The 17,827-nt window shown below is 43.1% G+C and overlaps 1 protein-coding gene across 9 annotated transcripts in view; it reads left to right on the top strand.

The window, feature by feature from the left end:
* Positions 1–17,827, top strand: part of ODAD2 (outer dynein arm docking complex subunit 2) — a 139,540-nt gene that overhangs the window by 22,281 nt on the left and 99,432 nt on the right. For all 9 annotated transcript variants that reach the window (XM_053264152.1, XM_053264150.1, XM_053264151.1 and 6 more), the window contains 3 exons: positions 10,815–11,029; positions 14,802–14,906; positions 17,219–17,363. In XM_053264152.1, the coding sequence (XP_053120127.1) occupies positions 10,815–11,029; positions 14,802–14,906; positions 17,219–17,363 (465 nt within the window). The remainder of the gene's footprint in view (positions 1–10,814; positions 11,030–14,801; positions 14,907–17,218; positions 17,364–17,827) is intronic.

The raw sequence follows: 17,827 nt of genomic DNA, 5'->3' as shown, positions 1-17,827 counted from the left end.
GTCATGCATTTAAGGGGCGCGTACCCAGGTTCACTTTAAAATGAACCGAAGTACAGGTTTTTTGTGTGAAAAACACTCACACAAAAACATGTACAGGTGTACTGAGATCTGTGCACTAGTACAACATAATATCTGAATGGGGCTCTAGCATGATTCAATGTAGCACAAGCAACCAACCTCTCCGAGCATGCATCGACGCAGTGTAGGGTTGCTTAAGGAGTTCTTTGAATCCTGGTCCTTTTCGGAAAGAAGTTGAACAAATTTCTTTCTTTACAAGAAAATTGGATGGAATTATTATTTGAAGGAATTCGGAAATATCAAACCCTAGTTTATGGCAGGATATGAACAAAGATTCCATATGAATATAGTCTGAAATTATTTAAATTGGAATTTCCCCATAAAACCTAATAGCCTAGTTCCTGAAGAGTGGCCAACTGTGCTGTGCATCCTGGACTTGCTAACAACTTGCTAACCCCAAGGTTGCAGTGCCCAAAATGCTGGCCAGTGTTTTTCAAATGTATGCCGGAGTCTATGATATGAAATCCCCATTTTGCCAGACAGAAGATGGCCGCTCTGTTAAAAGCAAGAATCCTAGTCATAATCCTGGGCAGTTTTTGAGGTATAGCAAATGCTGGCTACTACTTGATACTTAAACAAGTCATATTCTGCTAAATGGCTATACCAAATCTAGTACAGTTTGCATGTTCAGTAATTAAGTAGCAAGCACATTTGTTTTAATTATAGCTACAAATTTTTAAAGCCTCTAACAGAGGCATATGCTCTGTACATATAACCTACATATAGGCTATATATAGTCAGGCTGTATATACACTGCAGACTGAAACTGGTTCAAGAGCATTCCCTTTTCCCAGGACCCCTGGCAGCTATAGTTCTGTGACTATAAAGATAAAGGTAAAGTTGTGTGGTGGAGTCGGTGTTGGCTGCTGGGTGTTTCCAGACTATGAAATTTGCAACGGTTAATGCGGTTAATGCGTTGCAAACTGTGACAGAATAATGTTTTGTTGTAAGCTGGTGGCCATGCATATTTTCCATCCCCAGAAACGTATTTTCCAGACAGGAGTGTCCAGATTCTCCTTGAAACCCATTTATCTGCCCCTCCTCCTGCTCTATTTGGGCCAACGGACTCATGCAGTGTCTGTGTGACATGATTTTTTTAAACACTCATTTTTTTAATGGGGGAGCGAAAGGAAATCTTGTGGTGAGAGGAACTGGCGCACCTCGCTGAGTGGAGCGGGCTGCTCGCTGACTGCTGCCCCCACCCCCGAAGCCAGGCAGGCATGCAGGCAGCCTCACTGTGCGGAGCAGGCCCTTCGCCTCTCGTTGGCCACTGCTGCTCCTCCTCCCGCCCACACACACACACGGTAGCAGCCATGCCGGCTGCTGTGCTGCTGGGAGCTGAGGTGGGCAAGCCGAACAGGCTGCTCACCGCTCGCTGGCCCTCTGGATGGCGCAGCTGGTGGTAGGCTGGAGCCGAGTGAGCAGTGAGACAGGCTGCTTGCGCCTTGGCCATGGCACCACCACCATGGGGCCCCTCCAAACGTGGGGCCGAGGGCGATCACACCAGCTGCCCTGCCCTAAGGAATGGGCTGCCCCAGGCAGAGCCTCACTAGGGCCGGGGAGCCTTGCGGCTTTCTCCTTTCCGCCATTGCCCTTCCTGCTTCCCTCCTGCTGGGCCTTCTCCTGAGGAGGGAGGATGGCGGCGGCTCGCCTCCAGATAGATAAATAAATTGATTGATTAATTAATTAATTAAATAGGAGGGGAGGAGGGGAGCTGAGCACTCCTCCAGTGAGGGCTGTGGGATTGCACACAAGTAAATGAATTATCATTCAGTTCAATGGGCTTCCTTTTAAGTAAGTGGCTGTTCTCTCTCCTTTGCCTTGTAGTATTTATTATTTATTTATTTAACATATTTGTATTCTGCCCAAAACGCAAGTCTCTGGGCAGTTTACAACAAATAAAAAAATTAAAACATTGCAACCATTTAAAGTTTAAAACAACATTAAAACTGTTAAAAATAATCAATTAAAACAGTATGTAGCTAAAAGCCTGGATGAACAAATGTGTCTTGACGGCCTTTTTAAAAGTTGTAAGAGATAGGGAGGCTCTTAAGCAAGTGGGATTGCACAGAAGTAAATGATTTAGTTCACTGGGCTTCCTCTTCACTAAAAAGTGCACGAGAAAGGGTTGGATGCAGGAATCTGCTCAGCTGCACTAATATGAGTCTCTGGCCAAAGTAGCAAATTAAAAGGGGAATGCATAAAAGAACCCCAGTGGGAAAATAATAATAATAAAACCCCTCCTATCTCCTCCCTCCCTCTCTGCTTCTGTGTTGAGAAGCTCCAGTTAGGTTGGAAGCAAGCGGAGGAGGAGGGAGGTGTGGGGTTTGGGATCTGCGGGAGGAAAAGAGGGGAAAGCCGAGATTTCTCCCTGCCTGTTTCTCTCCCAGAGGCGAGGGGATGGAGGAAGGAAGCATGGGCGGGGGCAAAGAACTGTCCACACTGCAAAATGCTACAACAAATAAAATGTGGGGCAAGGCTTCCTACGACGGAATACAACGTTGTAGGGCAAAAACGCATCATTAAAATTTGAATCAAGGCATGAGAAATGTGAATGCACCCTGCTGACAAAGTAGCGAGCGACACCGATGTGGAAACACGGGGAATATGGAGAGGCATTTAGAAGATATGGTGTGAGTATGTTGTAGTGTGTAATCTGGAAAATGCCTTGGCGCCCACAGAGCCATGTGGTTTTCTTTGGTAGAATACAGGAGGGGTTTACCATTGCCATCTCCCACATAGTATGAGATGATGCCTTTCAGCATCTTCCTGTATCGCTGCTGCCCGATATGGGTGTTTCCCATAGTTTGGGAAACACACCAGCAGGGATTCGAACTAGCAACCTCTTGCTCCCTAGGCAACTTACTTCCCCACTGCACCATTAGGTGAACTCTCTATGACTATCGGGATTTCTCATTGTTGGAGTTTGGAGGGTTTACATTATTTAGCTGCTCCTATATAATCCTGGAGAGAATCTATGTGGTCACTAAGAGTAGACGCTGACTGGACGGCACTTAAACAATCAGTGGTCAAAAGGGTTGCTGGTGCTAAGAGTCAGTGCCTTCAGGAGTTGCATCTCCAACACTCATCACTTTCACCAGACTATCACCTTCACATTCCTGGGATATTTTGTGGATTTGACAGTAAAGGAGTGTAAGACCAACATACATTTGTAATGTACATATGCCCACAGTCCTTTAATGTTTCATCACTTTCAAGAGTTTTTGTCACAGATCTGATCTTGGATCACGGGTGAGAAAACATAGAGTAGCTAATGTTTCTGCTGAGTCTGCTTTAAACTCATGTTCAACATAAATAATATGTTTTTGTTATTTTTAAGAAGTTATGCTTGCAGTGGGGAAGAGCTGTTTCTTTGGGGTTTGGTTTTTTGTTTGGTGGAAGCCTAACACATTAAATTGCTTGAGAATTATATATGGTGAAGACCAGAACACAGAGAAGCACTCCAGTCTGTGAGGTCTGGAATGGTTTTGCTTTATAACATATGGTAAGGAAACCATCTCCAAATAGTTTGCACATTTTAATGCTCTTTAAGAGGAACAGGAAGAAGAGAGACCTTCTGGGGTTTTAAAAATCTCAACTTCTGCACTGTAGATTGCAAGATCTCTCACTCTGCAAATTTCCATTCTCTGGAAATATTACTTTTCCAAGTGTCAGAAGGACTCCATTTCATGACTTACTGACCTGCATTGTGGAGGCTACAACGGTTAGCCTAGTTTATACATACGTTGGACTCATTTGCCTTGATCCACTAAGGGTAGTTTGCATGCAGAAGACTATTCATGGATAGCCCTCTTCAGACATTATGCTATACCTCCATTCAGATGTCTATACAGACTTGTACACAATGACTGTCATTCTGTCGGTGCTGCTGTTCTAAATAGTTGCAGTATGGTTCCAGAAGTTAACAGATAAAGTTGCTCTCGAAACTCAGCCAAAGTTTTTTATAAAGAAAATGTCTTGCCGACCACACCCAGAGTTTTGATCAATAACAGTGACACCAAGAAAGACCAGGTAGTGAAAATGCCTTGTGAAAACTCATCTGTGCTTAATAATCTTGGCCCAAGTCATCCTGTTTTGTTTTAGATCTGCACTAAGCTTTCAAAAATCAGTGGAGATTGATAAATCAGGTAGGAGAGTTGAAGGTTCCTGGTTCAAAGAAAACCAGAGAAGCTATTCAATATTCTTATAGCCCAGGGATGGCCAACCTGAGGCTATCCAACTGTTGTTGGACTACAACTTCTGTCATCCACAGCCACAGTTTATTGCAGCTGTGAGTGATGGGAGTTGTAGTCCAACAATAGCTGGTGATCCTCAAGTTGTCCTCCCTTGTTATAGTATTTTTGTTTGCAATGCCATTTTAAATATTTAGTGTTAGTTTCTCAAATGAGTAATGGTTATTCATTAATTTAACAGATTTATATCTGTTAGAGAGTTTGGAGGGGAGATTTGTTTATCTACCACTTTGCAGCAGAAGTGCTCAGGTAGGGAGAGCATTGCTAATTACCATTGTCTGGAGACATGGAGTTAAAGTTATAAATAAATTAGTTTATTTCGGAAAGACATGAGAGATAGACAAGTCTACATGCCTAGTTGCTTGTTACAAACAGGAAGAGGAGAAGGGAGTAGATGGAAGTCTCTTTCTCCAAGTGATACAATGAAACCGGAGACTATCAGTTTAACAAAGGGGGAGAAGAGAAAGTGTGGTCAGAGAGGGGATTTCCTTGCTCATTATCTCTATTCCTAGTGCTCCTAGTGGTCAATAGGGTTGCTGGTGCTAAGAGTCGATGCCATCAGGAGTAAGGATGTGCCCAAACCATTGTTCGAAGTGCAGTCTGAGCACTTAGAGGGAAATTAGAAATGAAACTAAGAAAGCAGAGAGCAGGTGCTTACCTGCTGTCCACTGCCCCTTCCAGCTTCCTGCTGGGGTGGCACATGTCTCAAAACGCCCCGCGTGCCGTTAGCAGTTGCAGCTCCTACTTCTGGGTACATCCGGTAATAAATGTCAGCATAGGGTGGAACGCTGCCGGCCCAACAGGCTTTTAGGGACCCACGCGCCGGCAGGGGAAACGTGATGGTGGGGGTAAGTGTACCCACCCCCACCCTTAAAGCCAGCCTCCCCCGGCCACTGAACCTTCGAGCTGGCCAAGGTTCGAACCGGTTCAAAGGCCCGTAAAAGAGCCTCTGAACCGGTTTGTAAACATCCATACCGTACATTTATTTTATTTTATTTTTACATTTTATATCCTGCTCTTCCTCCAAGGAGCCCAGAGCGATGTACTACATACTTAAGTTACTCCTCACAACCACCCTGTGAAGAAGGTTTGGCAGATATTTCATGTCTGTTCCATGCACTTCAGGGACCTGTACCCAGGGTAACTTTTAAAATGAATGCATGCACAGTCATTCACACAAAAACATGTATGAGTTGTACAGGCTTCTGCCCACTCGTACAACATAATGTCCAGATCGGCCTTTAGAGTATGTCGGCTCAGTTATACTATCCCCCAGGCTGACAAAGTTGACCTTGCTATCTGTCTTCACCCTCTGCTGCAGCCTGTTGAAAATTGTTCTGGTCCTAAACTGCAACTGCCCGCGTTATTCTATTAAGAAGAAGAATTGTGGATGTATTGCTTAAACAGAGGCCAAGTATTCTTTTGTTATAAGTGCATTTTAAAAGAGTACATAATCCTATTCTTAAAACTAAGTGGGTGACCAATTAATGTATTGCACTTGGGTCTTCTAAGGCACGGAGTAGCCACTTTTTCCTAACACCTTTTAAAATCATCAGCACTGAGGCTTATTCTTTAAGCAGATGTGTTTTCATAAAAGAATCTCCTAGTGACTCTTTCTTTGCTATATGGCCCAGGTTCTAGCCTATATTAATTTCTTCAGACCCCTGCCCTGAACGATAGCACAGAGTCTGACCCTGAATTGGGCCAAAAAAGCCGAAAGAGAGCCTGGCCTCAGCAGTTGGGCCAAAAATGCTAGCCCTGGACCCAGTCCAAGTTCTAATCCCTGATATCAGACCGGAGCCTGGACCTGCCAGTTTTGAAGACCCCAGAGCCAGAAACCCTGGAACCAGAGGTCCTGGAGCAGCAATCACTGCTCCTGAGCTTGAGCCTCCCCAAAAGCCAGTCTTTTCCGCACCAAGTACCTCATGCTCCCCCAAGCCTGCAAAGTGCTGTCAATGGGCCAGGAGTGACTTGAGGAAGTGAAAGAAGAATGCTAGACTCCATGGCTGCCCCTTTAAATCTCTCTGCTCTCCAAACAAGGAGGTGGAGCCTGGGAGGAGGAGTATGAAATGTTTCCAAGTAGCGATTTAATGCAGCTCCGCTACACTTAAGTTGGGGATGTGGTTTCAAACGAGGGAACCATTTACTGCAAAGTCTGGATGGTGACAGAAGGTGTCGTTCATACAGCCAACAGCATTATTGAGCTTTCTCCTTGACGATTCACAGTTACTGTGCACTATATGCATCCTACAAAATTAGCACACTGGTGCAGTGGTCAAAACGGTTTAACTTTAGGTCCTTCCTGACACACAGCTTTCCAAGTCTTTGCCATATGGGAAAGTTCCTGATGGTACTCAAGATCTCATTCCAGCCCTGCGAGCAAACTGCTTACTTGGAACTCTCCAGCATTCTGGAACCCTACCCTGCCCTGCCCGCCTTGCCCTGCCTGCAGGACAGCCTTGGAAAATTTGAATGAAGGTGCTTTATTAATCAGTGGAATTCCAACTCTATTTTATATCAGCTGTTAGACAAATCCAGTAAATCAATATTTTAGAAGATCCAACAAAAACTCCTTTAAAGATGCATCTTAAAAAAATCATACTTTAGTGGAGCTAAGTACGAAAGATCAAGTGCAAGAGAGAAATTTGGGGTTGGAGCCAAAGAGCAGTGAGTAGAAGGAAATCAACCACTAGTGCTGTTCTGAAAACACTTACAAGAGAGCTTCCAAAGGAATCCATGCTGTGCTGTAACTGGTTCTACAGCAGACCTCACATGTTTGCTTGCACAAGTGTGCCCACTTGCAAAAGGCGCATGGACAACATTGGCAGAAAGGAAGCTTCCAGCTCTTCCTTCAGGGTGATAGATGGGCAAGAGGAGTAGTTATGACCTCCTATGGTGGCAACAGCAAGGACAGCCGGATGACATCTTGCCAGGCACCCTGAAACGGTGAAAGACCTATATCTGTGCATATGCATGCATTCTCATCATGCAATGAGTGGATGATGGTCCCCACGAACCTGAACTGCCATCTGTCTGGGGTTTTAAGGCAACATTGCAGTGGTCAGGTGTGGCAATCGACCTGATCGTTTTTCTTCAAGCATTAGCCATATCCAGACATTACAGGTGAAACTCGGAAAATTAGAATATCGTGCAAAAGTCCATTAATTTCAGTAATGCAAATTAAAAGGTGAAACTGATATATGAGACAGACGCATTACATGCAAAGCGAGATAAGTCAAGCCTTAATTTGTTATAATTGTGATTATCATGGCGTACAGCTCATGAAAACCCCAAATCCACAATCCCAGAAAATTAGAATATTACATGGAACCAAGAGGACAAGGATTGTAGAATAGAACAATATCGGACCTCTGAAAAGTATAAGCATGCATATGTATTCAGTACTTGGTTTGGGCCCCTTTTGCAGCAATTACTGCCTCAATGCGGCGTGGCATGGATGCTATCAGCCTGTGGCACTGATGAGGTGTTATGGAAGACCAGGATGCTTCATTAGCGGCCTTCAGCTCTTCTGCATTGTTTGGTCTCATGTCTCTCATCCTTCTCTTGGCAATGCCCCATAGATTCTCTATGGGGTCAGGTCAGGCGAGTTTGCTGGCCAATCAAGCACAGTACACTGTATACTTTTCAGAGGTCCGATATTGTTCTATTCTACAATCCTTGTCTTCTTGGTTCCATGTAATATTCTAATTTTCTGGGATTGTGGATTTGGGGTTTTCATGAGCTGTATGCCATGATCATCACAATTATAACAAATTAAGGCTTGACTTATCTCGCTTTGCATGTAATGCGTCTGTCTCATATATCAGTTTCACCTTTTAATTTGCATTACTGAAATTAATGGCCTTTTGCACGATATTCTAATTTTCCGAGTTTCACCTGTATGTATGAGTGTACAGACACCTATATGCTCGTATGTGTTTTTGTATAAATAATTGTACTTGCCCTCATTTTTAAATTGAACCTGGGTATAGGCCCCTCAGATGCACAAGATGGATAGGAAGTATACTGCTGTCTCTCTGTTCAACGTAATGTGTGAAAAAATGTATCTTTGTACACTGTACACTCATTGTACAAGGGTTCAACATAATGTGTGAATAGGGTTATTGTCACGTTGCTTTTCCTGACTATGGCTTTAATGTTGCTGCATTGCCTATTAGAAGCTTTTCATTTTAAACAGATAATAAATTTATTTTCATTAGCGGAAGCAGCTCCATCGTAGCTATTCACTGAAATTTGGAAAGAGCCTTATGAAGACAGAAGGAAGAAGTAGTTGTAGAAGGAAGAGGACTTTCTTGATCTCTAGACGTGACTGTGATTGGTTAAAGTTATGGGAGGAGAGCTGGTCTTGTGGTAGCAAGCATTACTTGTCCCCTTAGCTAAGCAGGGTCCAACCTGGTTGCATATGAATGGGAGACTAGATGTGTGAACAGTGTAAGATATTCCCCTTAGGGGATGGAGCTGCTCTGGGAAGAGCATCTAGGTTCCAAGTTCCCTCCCTGGCATCTCCAAGACAGGGCTGAGAGAGATTCCTACCTGCAACCTTGGAGAAGCCGCTGCCAGTCTGTGTAGACAATACTGAGCTAGATAGACCAATGGTCTGACTCAGTATATGGCAGTTTCCTATGTTCCTAAAGTGGATGCTCTGAAGTTATAGGTTCTAAGGAAGCAATAGGAAAAGCTTTGCTAGGCAGGGTCAATCAGCCTCTTGCTGATTGGGGTTTTCTTTTAACGAAAGGCGGTATTTAAATGTATTAATTAATTAATTAATTAATTAATTAATTAATTAAATTAAATTACCTTCACCAACATCAGGCTAGAGAGGATGGCGTAAAGCTACAATATCTCAGAATGCACTCGTTATTCAATTGCTACTCAGTGTGTAGAAGAAATGGTGTATACTGGAGATACAGGCATTTGTGCTCACATGTGGTCTGAAGTACTAAAGTGAAGAGGATCCCCACCCCACTGTCTCTCCTACAGTGTATCAAACTTTATAGCTGGCAAGATTTTTTGGTGTGAGTTATTTGCTAGGTAGCATCCACCTTGGTTTGGGTTTAGATAGATGACTACATCTGAAAACTGTAAGATATTCCCGTTAGGGCAGTGGTTCCCAAACTGGGAGCCTCCCAGATGTTGCTCATCTAAAACTCCCATCAGCCCTGGCCACAACTTATTAGAGATAGGGCTGTAGAGCATCTCCTTGAATGCAGAAGATCCCAGATCACTCCCTGGCATCTCCAAGGAGGGTTGGAAAAGGCTCCACCTGAAACTTGGAGAAGCTGCTACCAGTCAATGTAGACAGTACTGAGCTAGATGGACCAATGGGCTTTCTAGGCATAAGGCAATCTCCTCTGTTCCTCAGGAGATCCTCATCCCACTGTCCCTCCTATATAGAGCCCTTTATAGCTGGCAAGATTTTTGGCATGAATTGTTTGCTAAGCAGTGCCCACTTTAGTTTGCGTTTGGATGGGTGACTATGTCTGAACACTGTAAGATAGTTCCTTTAGAGGATGGGGTTGTAGCTCAGTGATAGAACATCTGTTTGCGTGCAGAAGGTCCCCATTTCAATCCCTGGACTCTGCCTGAAACTTGGAGAGTTTCTGCTAGACAGTGTAGGCCAGGGATTCTCAATGTTGAGTCTCTAGATGTTACTGGACTTCAACTCCCATAATCCCCAGCCCTAGTGGCCTTAGTTGGGGATTATGGGAGTTGAAGTCCAATAACAGTTGGAGACCCAACGTTGAGAACCCCTGGTGTAGGCAATACTGAGCTAAAATCAATGGTCCAACTGTGTACAAGGCAGCTTCCTATGTTCCTAAGAGGATCCTCGACTCCCTGTCTCTCCTATGCATATATAGAACCCCTTTTAGCTGGCAATTTTATAAAAAAATTGATTGCTGATGATTGCATTTTTTTGTTGGCGATAGCTGCCATGGCCTTATTTCGCACCATCCATTCAGGTGGCAGTGCAGAATGGGTTATTCTATAGTCGGTGCCAACTCAGAACTTCATCACACATATGGTATTCCTTTCTAAACACATGAAACCTCACTAATTGCAGCGGGGCTTATTTGGGGGCAGCTGTTGGTGGATTGCCATCAATATGGCTTGTTTACTAGGTTGAGATTTTGTTGTTTTAATCAAGGAGCCTGCAGCTAAATTCTATCAAACTTTACTTGCCTGTCATTGTCATCTGGTGGCAAATGTTGTATGCAATTTGACATTTTTAGCTGCTTAGCTAATCACTGTGTTTTTAAAATGTTTATAATCTACAATAATCATTACAACCACTTGCTGATGAATAAGGAAGTTGCCTTTTTCTAAACCCAAAGGGATAGATGACATTTTTCATATGCCACGGGGGGACCATTCTACCTAAATTTCCTCTAACTCACTAATTTCTCTGCATGTTTTATTCATATGGAAATGTAATTTTTCCTCCAATTTTTTCCCATCTCTTAGAAAATTACTTTTTTTGAAGAACCAAAGTATGAAAAATATTATCAACATATGGAAGTGGTTGAGGCAGATGAGTATGGCCAAGCGCAAAAGTTTTACGACTATCCAGACAAGAATGTATTTGAGAAGCCTAGGAGTCCTTCTGCAAAAAGCAAGTCTACTGACAGCAAGAAATTAGAACCATCTCTTAAGTGGAAGGGCAAGCCTGGTTCCCGAGAGTATGTAATTCTTTGAGCTTTATGATATATATTTTCTGTTAATATTAATAATTTAAGAAACAATTATTATTGAGTATTTTTTAAAAAAGGAAATCCAAGTAAATTGAAATGAATGTCTGGGGAAAGCCTCTTTGTTAACACAACTTCACCCCTCCAGCTGTTGTCAGACTACAGCTCCCATCATCCCTGATCACTGAACACTGTGGCTGAGAATGATGTGAGTTGTAGTTCAACACAGCAGGCTGCAGAGTGCTGCTTTGTATTCTATAAACATATTTAAGGGAATAGTACTTTATAGTAATGCAAGACGGCACAACTTTGACACTCCAGCTATTTGGACTACAGCTCCCCAACCACAGTGGCCACAATAGTCAGGGATTATGGGTTATAGTCCAAAATCTGCAGAAGGGCTGAAGTTGTGCAGCCCTGCAGTAATGCAGTTTCCACAGTCTTTTTCCCTACTTCAAAATGGGCCAGTCTGAATTATGCTTCACCTGGCCAGCTTACCCTATGTGATAAAGATGTGAGTGTGCACATCTTTCCCTTCCCTGCCATGTGCCATTCTTTGATCACATGAGATGGTTTGTCCAAATCTCTTCTCTACATACATGTAGATTAAGGAACAGCCTACTGTGGAGGAAGAGGAATTCATCGCAAGCACTCTCACTAGAGATGAGCACGGAACTAATTTTTCTATTCATTTCAAATTCAAATCAAATTCCAAAAATTCATTTCAAATTCAAATCAAACTCAAATCTGATCTGAAGATTTGATTCCAATTCAAATGAATTTGACCTTATTTTGGTGCCTTTTTTAAGCAATCAAGAGGCCTGAATGGTTTGGAAAAGATGCCAAATGGCTCTCAAATCGAATTTGAATCAAATTTCAAAAATTTGAATTTGAATCATATTGCCCCTTTAAGGGGTGATTCGAATAGAATTCGAATCATCCAGATTTGAGTCAAATCAATTCAAATCTGAGTCAATTTGAATGTACCTAACTCTCGTGTCTTTATGGCGGGTCAGTTGGGCAAAGTGTCTGAACCAGCCCAGTGTTCTTAGCAAGCATAGCCCACTCTAACTGAGAAGCCAATATTATTCCCATTTTTTAAAAAAAGGTTAGATTCAAATAAGTTTCTTAGCTTAAAGTTCATTCCAAAGCGGGTAGGAAAGAGGTGAAGAAAGGATTTACAAAGGGAGTTAAGTCTGGACTAGAAAGCCTGCTAGCTGATTAAAATCAGAAATTTGTCACATCAGAACCAGGACCCAGACAGTGCTGGGAGTGTGGCATTTGTGAATCAAAATTGGGAAGAGTTGAGAAGCAGATGACAGGACCTTGGGTAATACATACAACACCCTCCGCAGACCAAATGCCCCAGCCCTCAACTACCACACACCTTTCCAATAGTATCAGGGGGATTAAGGTGGCAGGAGTAGAGGAGGAGTCAGGAGAGTACCAGTTCTGATATCAAACTATGTCCTAAGAGAAAGCACCTTGAAAAGTGCTCAGAGAAGTCAAGAGTTTTGCACTGCAGGTTCTTTCAGGGGTGTAGCTATAATTGAGCAAAGGGGTTCAAAGAACCCGGGCCCCCCAGCTCCTGAGGGCCCTTCAGCTCCACCCTTCCCTATTTTCTCCATTATCTCCCTCACTCAGAGGGGCCGCCAGAGAGAGGGTTGAACACGGGCCCCTTTTCCCCTAGCTACGTCCCTGGGTTCTTTATTGCTGATCTTTGAACAGAACATCCAGAGAATTCAGTAAAGCAGACCTTAGGTCTACATCCCCAGCACCTCCAATACTGGCACAATGGGATCTGTCCCAGTTAGCCTGCTTGGAGGGCTGTGTGAAACGGTTCTGCACTTGATCGTGTTTTTAGTTCCGGTGAACAAATTTAATTATCGGGTTGTGCAATCTACACATTCCACTCCCCCCCACCCACACACATACACAAACACCATACATAGATGCACTTGCCCTGTTACTCCCTTAGCTGGCTGCTTAGCTCAGCAACTGCTGGGTTTAAGAGTAGCTGAGTGAGAAGCGACAGCAGCGAAATTTATTTTTTTATTTAAAATATTTATATCCCACCCTTACAGTACAATACTGCTCGGGGGGGGGGGGGCTCACAACAGTAAAACATTAAAACTAATATAAAATTTAACACAATGAAACAAATAAAACACACCAAATTAAGATTAAAAACCCATCAGGCTATAGTAAAACACATTAAAAAGCCTCTCTAAACAATGACGTCTTAAGATCTTTTTGAAAAGCCCTAAGGGAGGGAGTATGGCAAAACCCTTCTGGGAGGGCATTCCAGATCTGAGGGGCCACAACTGAAAAGCTAAACCGCACATGGCTGCTGTTCCTGCCACGTTGCCTCTGCACTTTGCCGATGAGTTGTAGGTAGACGCAGTGAGAGCCCTGCTATGTCTAACGGTGGCAACAGTCAGTTCTTGCCTCTGCCCGGCTGTGGCAACAGTGGCAGTGCCAGACAGCTATGCTGTGCCTATCAGACAGGTAGGCAAATGGCCAAGATGCTGTGCTTTCCCCTCCTCCTCCTCCTCCAGTGCCTAATTTAGAAGAGAAGAGGAGGAGCAAGAGGAAGAGGAGACAGGGAGGGACTTCCGCCTATAGAGCTGGGCTAGAGTGGCCACTCCGGTTGTAGCAGGAGCAAACAGGCAAGCAAGCAGGGTGCCACTCCTCTAGATTTGCTGCCTGAGGCAGCACGTTTCGCCCTGCTTCGTGAATGGGACGGCCCTGATACACACCAGTATTAAGAGCAGCTGCAGCAGCTCCTGGCCCAGCCAAGCCCAATTAGGGAAGAGCGGGGTGCCATAGACTTGCCACTCCTGGACAGGAGATGTTAGCTGCAGCATTAACAGTTGCTGTCTACTCAGCAGATTGTGGATTGCAACCTAAACCTGAAGTACATTACACAGTAGGCTTGTTCACACAACCACCGGCAGGGTAGGTGAAGTGCCCAGTCAGTGTAGGAATGCTGGGCATGCTCCTGACTTTTAGTTGTGAGCTGGCAAACATTAAGGTAGGAGGTGGGGAGCATGATCATGTGCAAGGCAGCCGTTGGGTAGGATGAGCATGCCCTACGCAGATTGTATCCCCACCCTTTTACCGAGGTAGGAGGAAAAGCCACTCTACCCAGCTGCTGCCTCACACACGATCATTTTCCCTGCCTCTTTCTTAACGTTTGCAAGCACACAACTGAAAACTGGGAGCCCACTCAGCTCTCCTACCCAGGCTCGGTGCTTCTACCCTGCTGGACGTTGTGTGAACAAGCCAATTGATAATTAGAGGTAATAGGGGAATTCTAGTGTTTGGGAATTGTAAAATCAAATTTCTGTTTAGGTGATTTGTTCTTTATAGAAGCGGTTTACAGGCTGCAATTGTTGCCGGCTAAAAACGTGTAAAACTGAACTGTTTCCACTATGAGAATACCATGGCCACAATCCAATGGAGCATTAAGTGTGCTCAAGTCCACTGCAATCATTAGACTGACTGTATTTAACTGTCTCTTGGAGTGTGGCCATACATTCTAGATTCAATTACTTGTGCTGTTAATTTGTTACGGCATCTGTTTTTTATGTCCTTAAAAACAGATTATCTTTCAAGCTTTGTATATTGTGTCATTAATCATTTCAAATCTACCAAATGGAGTAAATTAATTTTCCAGATAAATATGTGCATAAATATAAATATTTATGATATATTCATAACAGTATGGAATGTCTTCATTCACAACATCAAATAATTTCAGAGGCAAAGCAGCAAAAAAAGAAGTCAAAGAAGAGAAGGAAAGCAAACCAGTTCCTACAGAAACCAGGAAAAGACCCAGTGGTGCATCCCCTGTTTCAACTAAAGGGTCTGTGTGCATTATGTGCCTCTTCTTTGGATTACAAATTCCTCATCTTTCAGCACAGACAGTAGGCTAACTATGAATGCTTTCCAAATGACATCAACCTCTCAAATGAGAAAATTCTAACTTAATTGAATAGTGCAAAGACTGTGCTATTATCAACGGAGAGCCTTACGCGGTTGTTTTTGAAACGGAAAGTTCTCTGGTTATTCCCACTCCTGTGCATGACCGAAGAGGGAACTCCCAAGCTGAAAATATAAACCTGTTGGTTCTGGCAGGATTGTCTCGTGCTTGCATCTGCTACCATTTTTCCAATCATGGTCAGGGAGAAGATGATTGCTTGGCTTATTGTACCAGTAACTTGGCTCTTAATAGACATTTCCTTAGCTCACATTTCTTAACCAGGGTACAGTGACAGATCTGATTTTTAAAAGGCTTTGTCCTTGGAATTTAAATACCCCTTCCATATGGTTGGGTTTTTTGGGTAACCTTTTGCCTGTCTCTCTCTTCTTTAATGTTGTGGAACTAAGCGGGTGAGTCCCAAAATCTGAAAAGCAAACAAATGCATCCATTCCAGGAGTTCATAGTCACTCGCATTCTTTCTCTGATTTCACAGACTTCATCAGCATAAAGTTGCATGGGTCCAAACAAATGATTTAAAAAATATGTTGTTTTTTCAAAATTGTACCCAGTGCGGGTCACACACATCAGCAGATTATATAAACTTGGCACAATTTTTTTACATTATCAGACCCAACTAACTTGACTATAAAACAAATTAATACCAGTAGGTTCATGCAAACATTTGTGTAAGATTTTCTATGTCAGTTTCATAAAACCTGACATATACCTGCAATAGTGTAATGGCTAAGGCTAAAGTCCAGGCTAGACATGATGCAGGAGGCACTATCAGGTATCTCCTGATAGTTTTGTTTTTACGTGAATGTAGCCATAGCAGGTTCAAATCTGATCAGCGGGGGTTAACCTTTTCATCACTGGCCATTTTCCAAATGAAAATTCTCCTCCTCAGCTGAATTTCTACCCAAAGAAAATAAGATAATGGCTGACATCTAGGCTAGCACTATGCCGGTGCAACAGGCGCTGACTTCCAGTCTCGTGCTGAAACATTGTGCAAGCAGAGGGAGAGGTAATTTTTTACAATCTCTCTGAAGCCCACTGTGCATCACAAAAATATGCCCCTGAGGGTTGCATGATCTTCAGGGACATATGTTCATGACACTCAGTAGGCTTCAGAGGGAAAGGGAGATGGTCAAAAACCAGCCTTTCCTCCATTTGTGCAATGGTGCGGCATTAGTCTGGAAGTCAGCACTGTTGCACCAGCGCAGTGCTAGTCTGGATATCAGCCACTGTGTCATAAGAAAATAAGAACAGCCCTGCTGGATCAGGCCCAAGGCCCACCTAGTCCAGCATCCTGTTTCACACAGTGGCCCACCAGATGCTGCTGAAAGCCTACAAACAGGAGCTGAGGGCATGCCTTCTCTCCTGCTGTTACTCCCCTGCAACTGGTACCCAGAGGCATCCTACCTTTGAAGCTGGAGGTGGCCTATAGCTCTCCGACTAGAAGCCATTGATAGACCTCTCCTCCATGTATCTCTTATCTCTTTGTATCTTTTTGCCTCCTGGGAGAAAAATAGGTGGATTGGGAAATTAAATTGGGAGATTGATTGGCCTGAGGGAAAAGGGTTAAGGACTCCTCCCCTACCACTAATGCCCTGAGCCATTTTTGGAAGAGCGGTATAGATATCAAATAAATAAATACTGCGCCAAACAGATTTGGAGGACCCCCCGTCATTTTACTTTTTTACTAAAAGAATAAGAAAAAATGGGAAGATAGCCTATGTGTTTTCATATTTCATCTAGTCTAACCCTAAAAGTTAAAGCTGAGATGGTAAACTGTGGTCTATTAGTCATCAGCTTGCCTCCTGGAATATGAAAATAGTAATACTGAGCACATAGGGTTGTTGTAAAGATTACATTTATTTACATTGTTTGAACCATCTGAAGGGCTATATAATAAGAAGGCTTGATGGCCTGTGGCACGTAAGTGCTTAATACAAAGTATATTAACAGCTACACTAGCATAAGGTCATGATGAACAGAGCTGATATCCCTAGCCATGAAGTGATGTGAATATGAATTAGTACATTCCCATTTCATTGTGGCTTGCATGAGGTTCCTGTGCAAACCACAATAAAGTCAAGTTGCACATCAGCACTGGCTGGTGGACTGTATCTTTTGGTTACATGTATCTGCCCATAATTTCTAGACACAAATGATTTTGTTTGTGTCTTGTTTAGTAAACTTTCCCTAAAGCCTGAAGAAGTTAGTGAAAGTTCCTCAGAGAGTGAAGAAGAAGATGAACAACCTGACCGTCATCAGGAAATAAACACAGATCTACCATCCGAATACTGGCAAATTCAAAAATTAGTGAAGTACATAAAGGTAAAGAAAGCTTGATTTTTCTTCAGAAGATTGTAGATAACACAAGGATTATGTTTCTGTTCTAATTAAATTATAGAACTTCATTACTAGATCTCTTCTTTTTCCTTTTCTGACTACTTATTATTATCCCAGGTCTATCTTAAAATCTTTTTGAAACTTTTAGTTTGTTTAGGTTCAGTGAGACTATAGAATTCCTTTCTAATTTTGAGTTGCAGTATTCCAAACCGATGTCCAGGATCACACCAGCAGTCATGTCTGACTAGTGTATATAGTGTTTGCGGGAAGGACAGGAGGGCTGTTTTAATGCAGTAGAGCATTCTATGGATCATATCCTCAGTCTGAAATTTCTTAATCTAGTGGGAGGAAAGTGCATTGAACTTGGACTGAAACATCTCTGAGTAGAAAATAGGTCTGTATGCTGTTCTGGGTCAACTTTCTTCAGCAAGATTGGGGTGGTCTGAAGC

Source organism: Hemicordylus capensis, chromosome 6 (assembly GCF_027244095.1).
Source record: "Hemicordylus capensis ecotype Gifberg chromosome 6, rHemCap1.1.pri, whole genome shotgun sequence".
Classification (NCBI taxonomy): domain Eukaryota; kingdom Metazoa; phylum Chordata; class Lepidosauria; order Squamata; family Cordylidae; genus Hemicordylus; species Hemicordylus capensis.
Note: the sequence above shows the minus strand (reverse complement) of the source record. Positions and strands in the feature narration are given on the sequence as shown.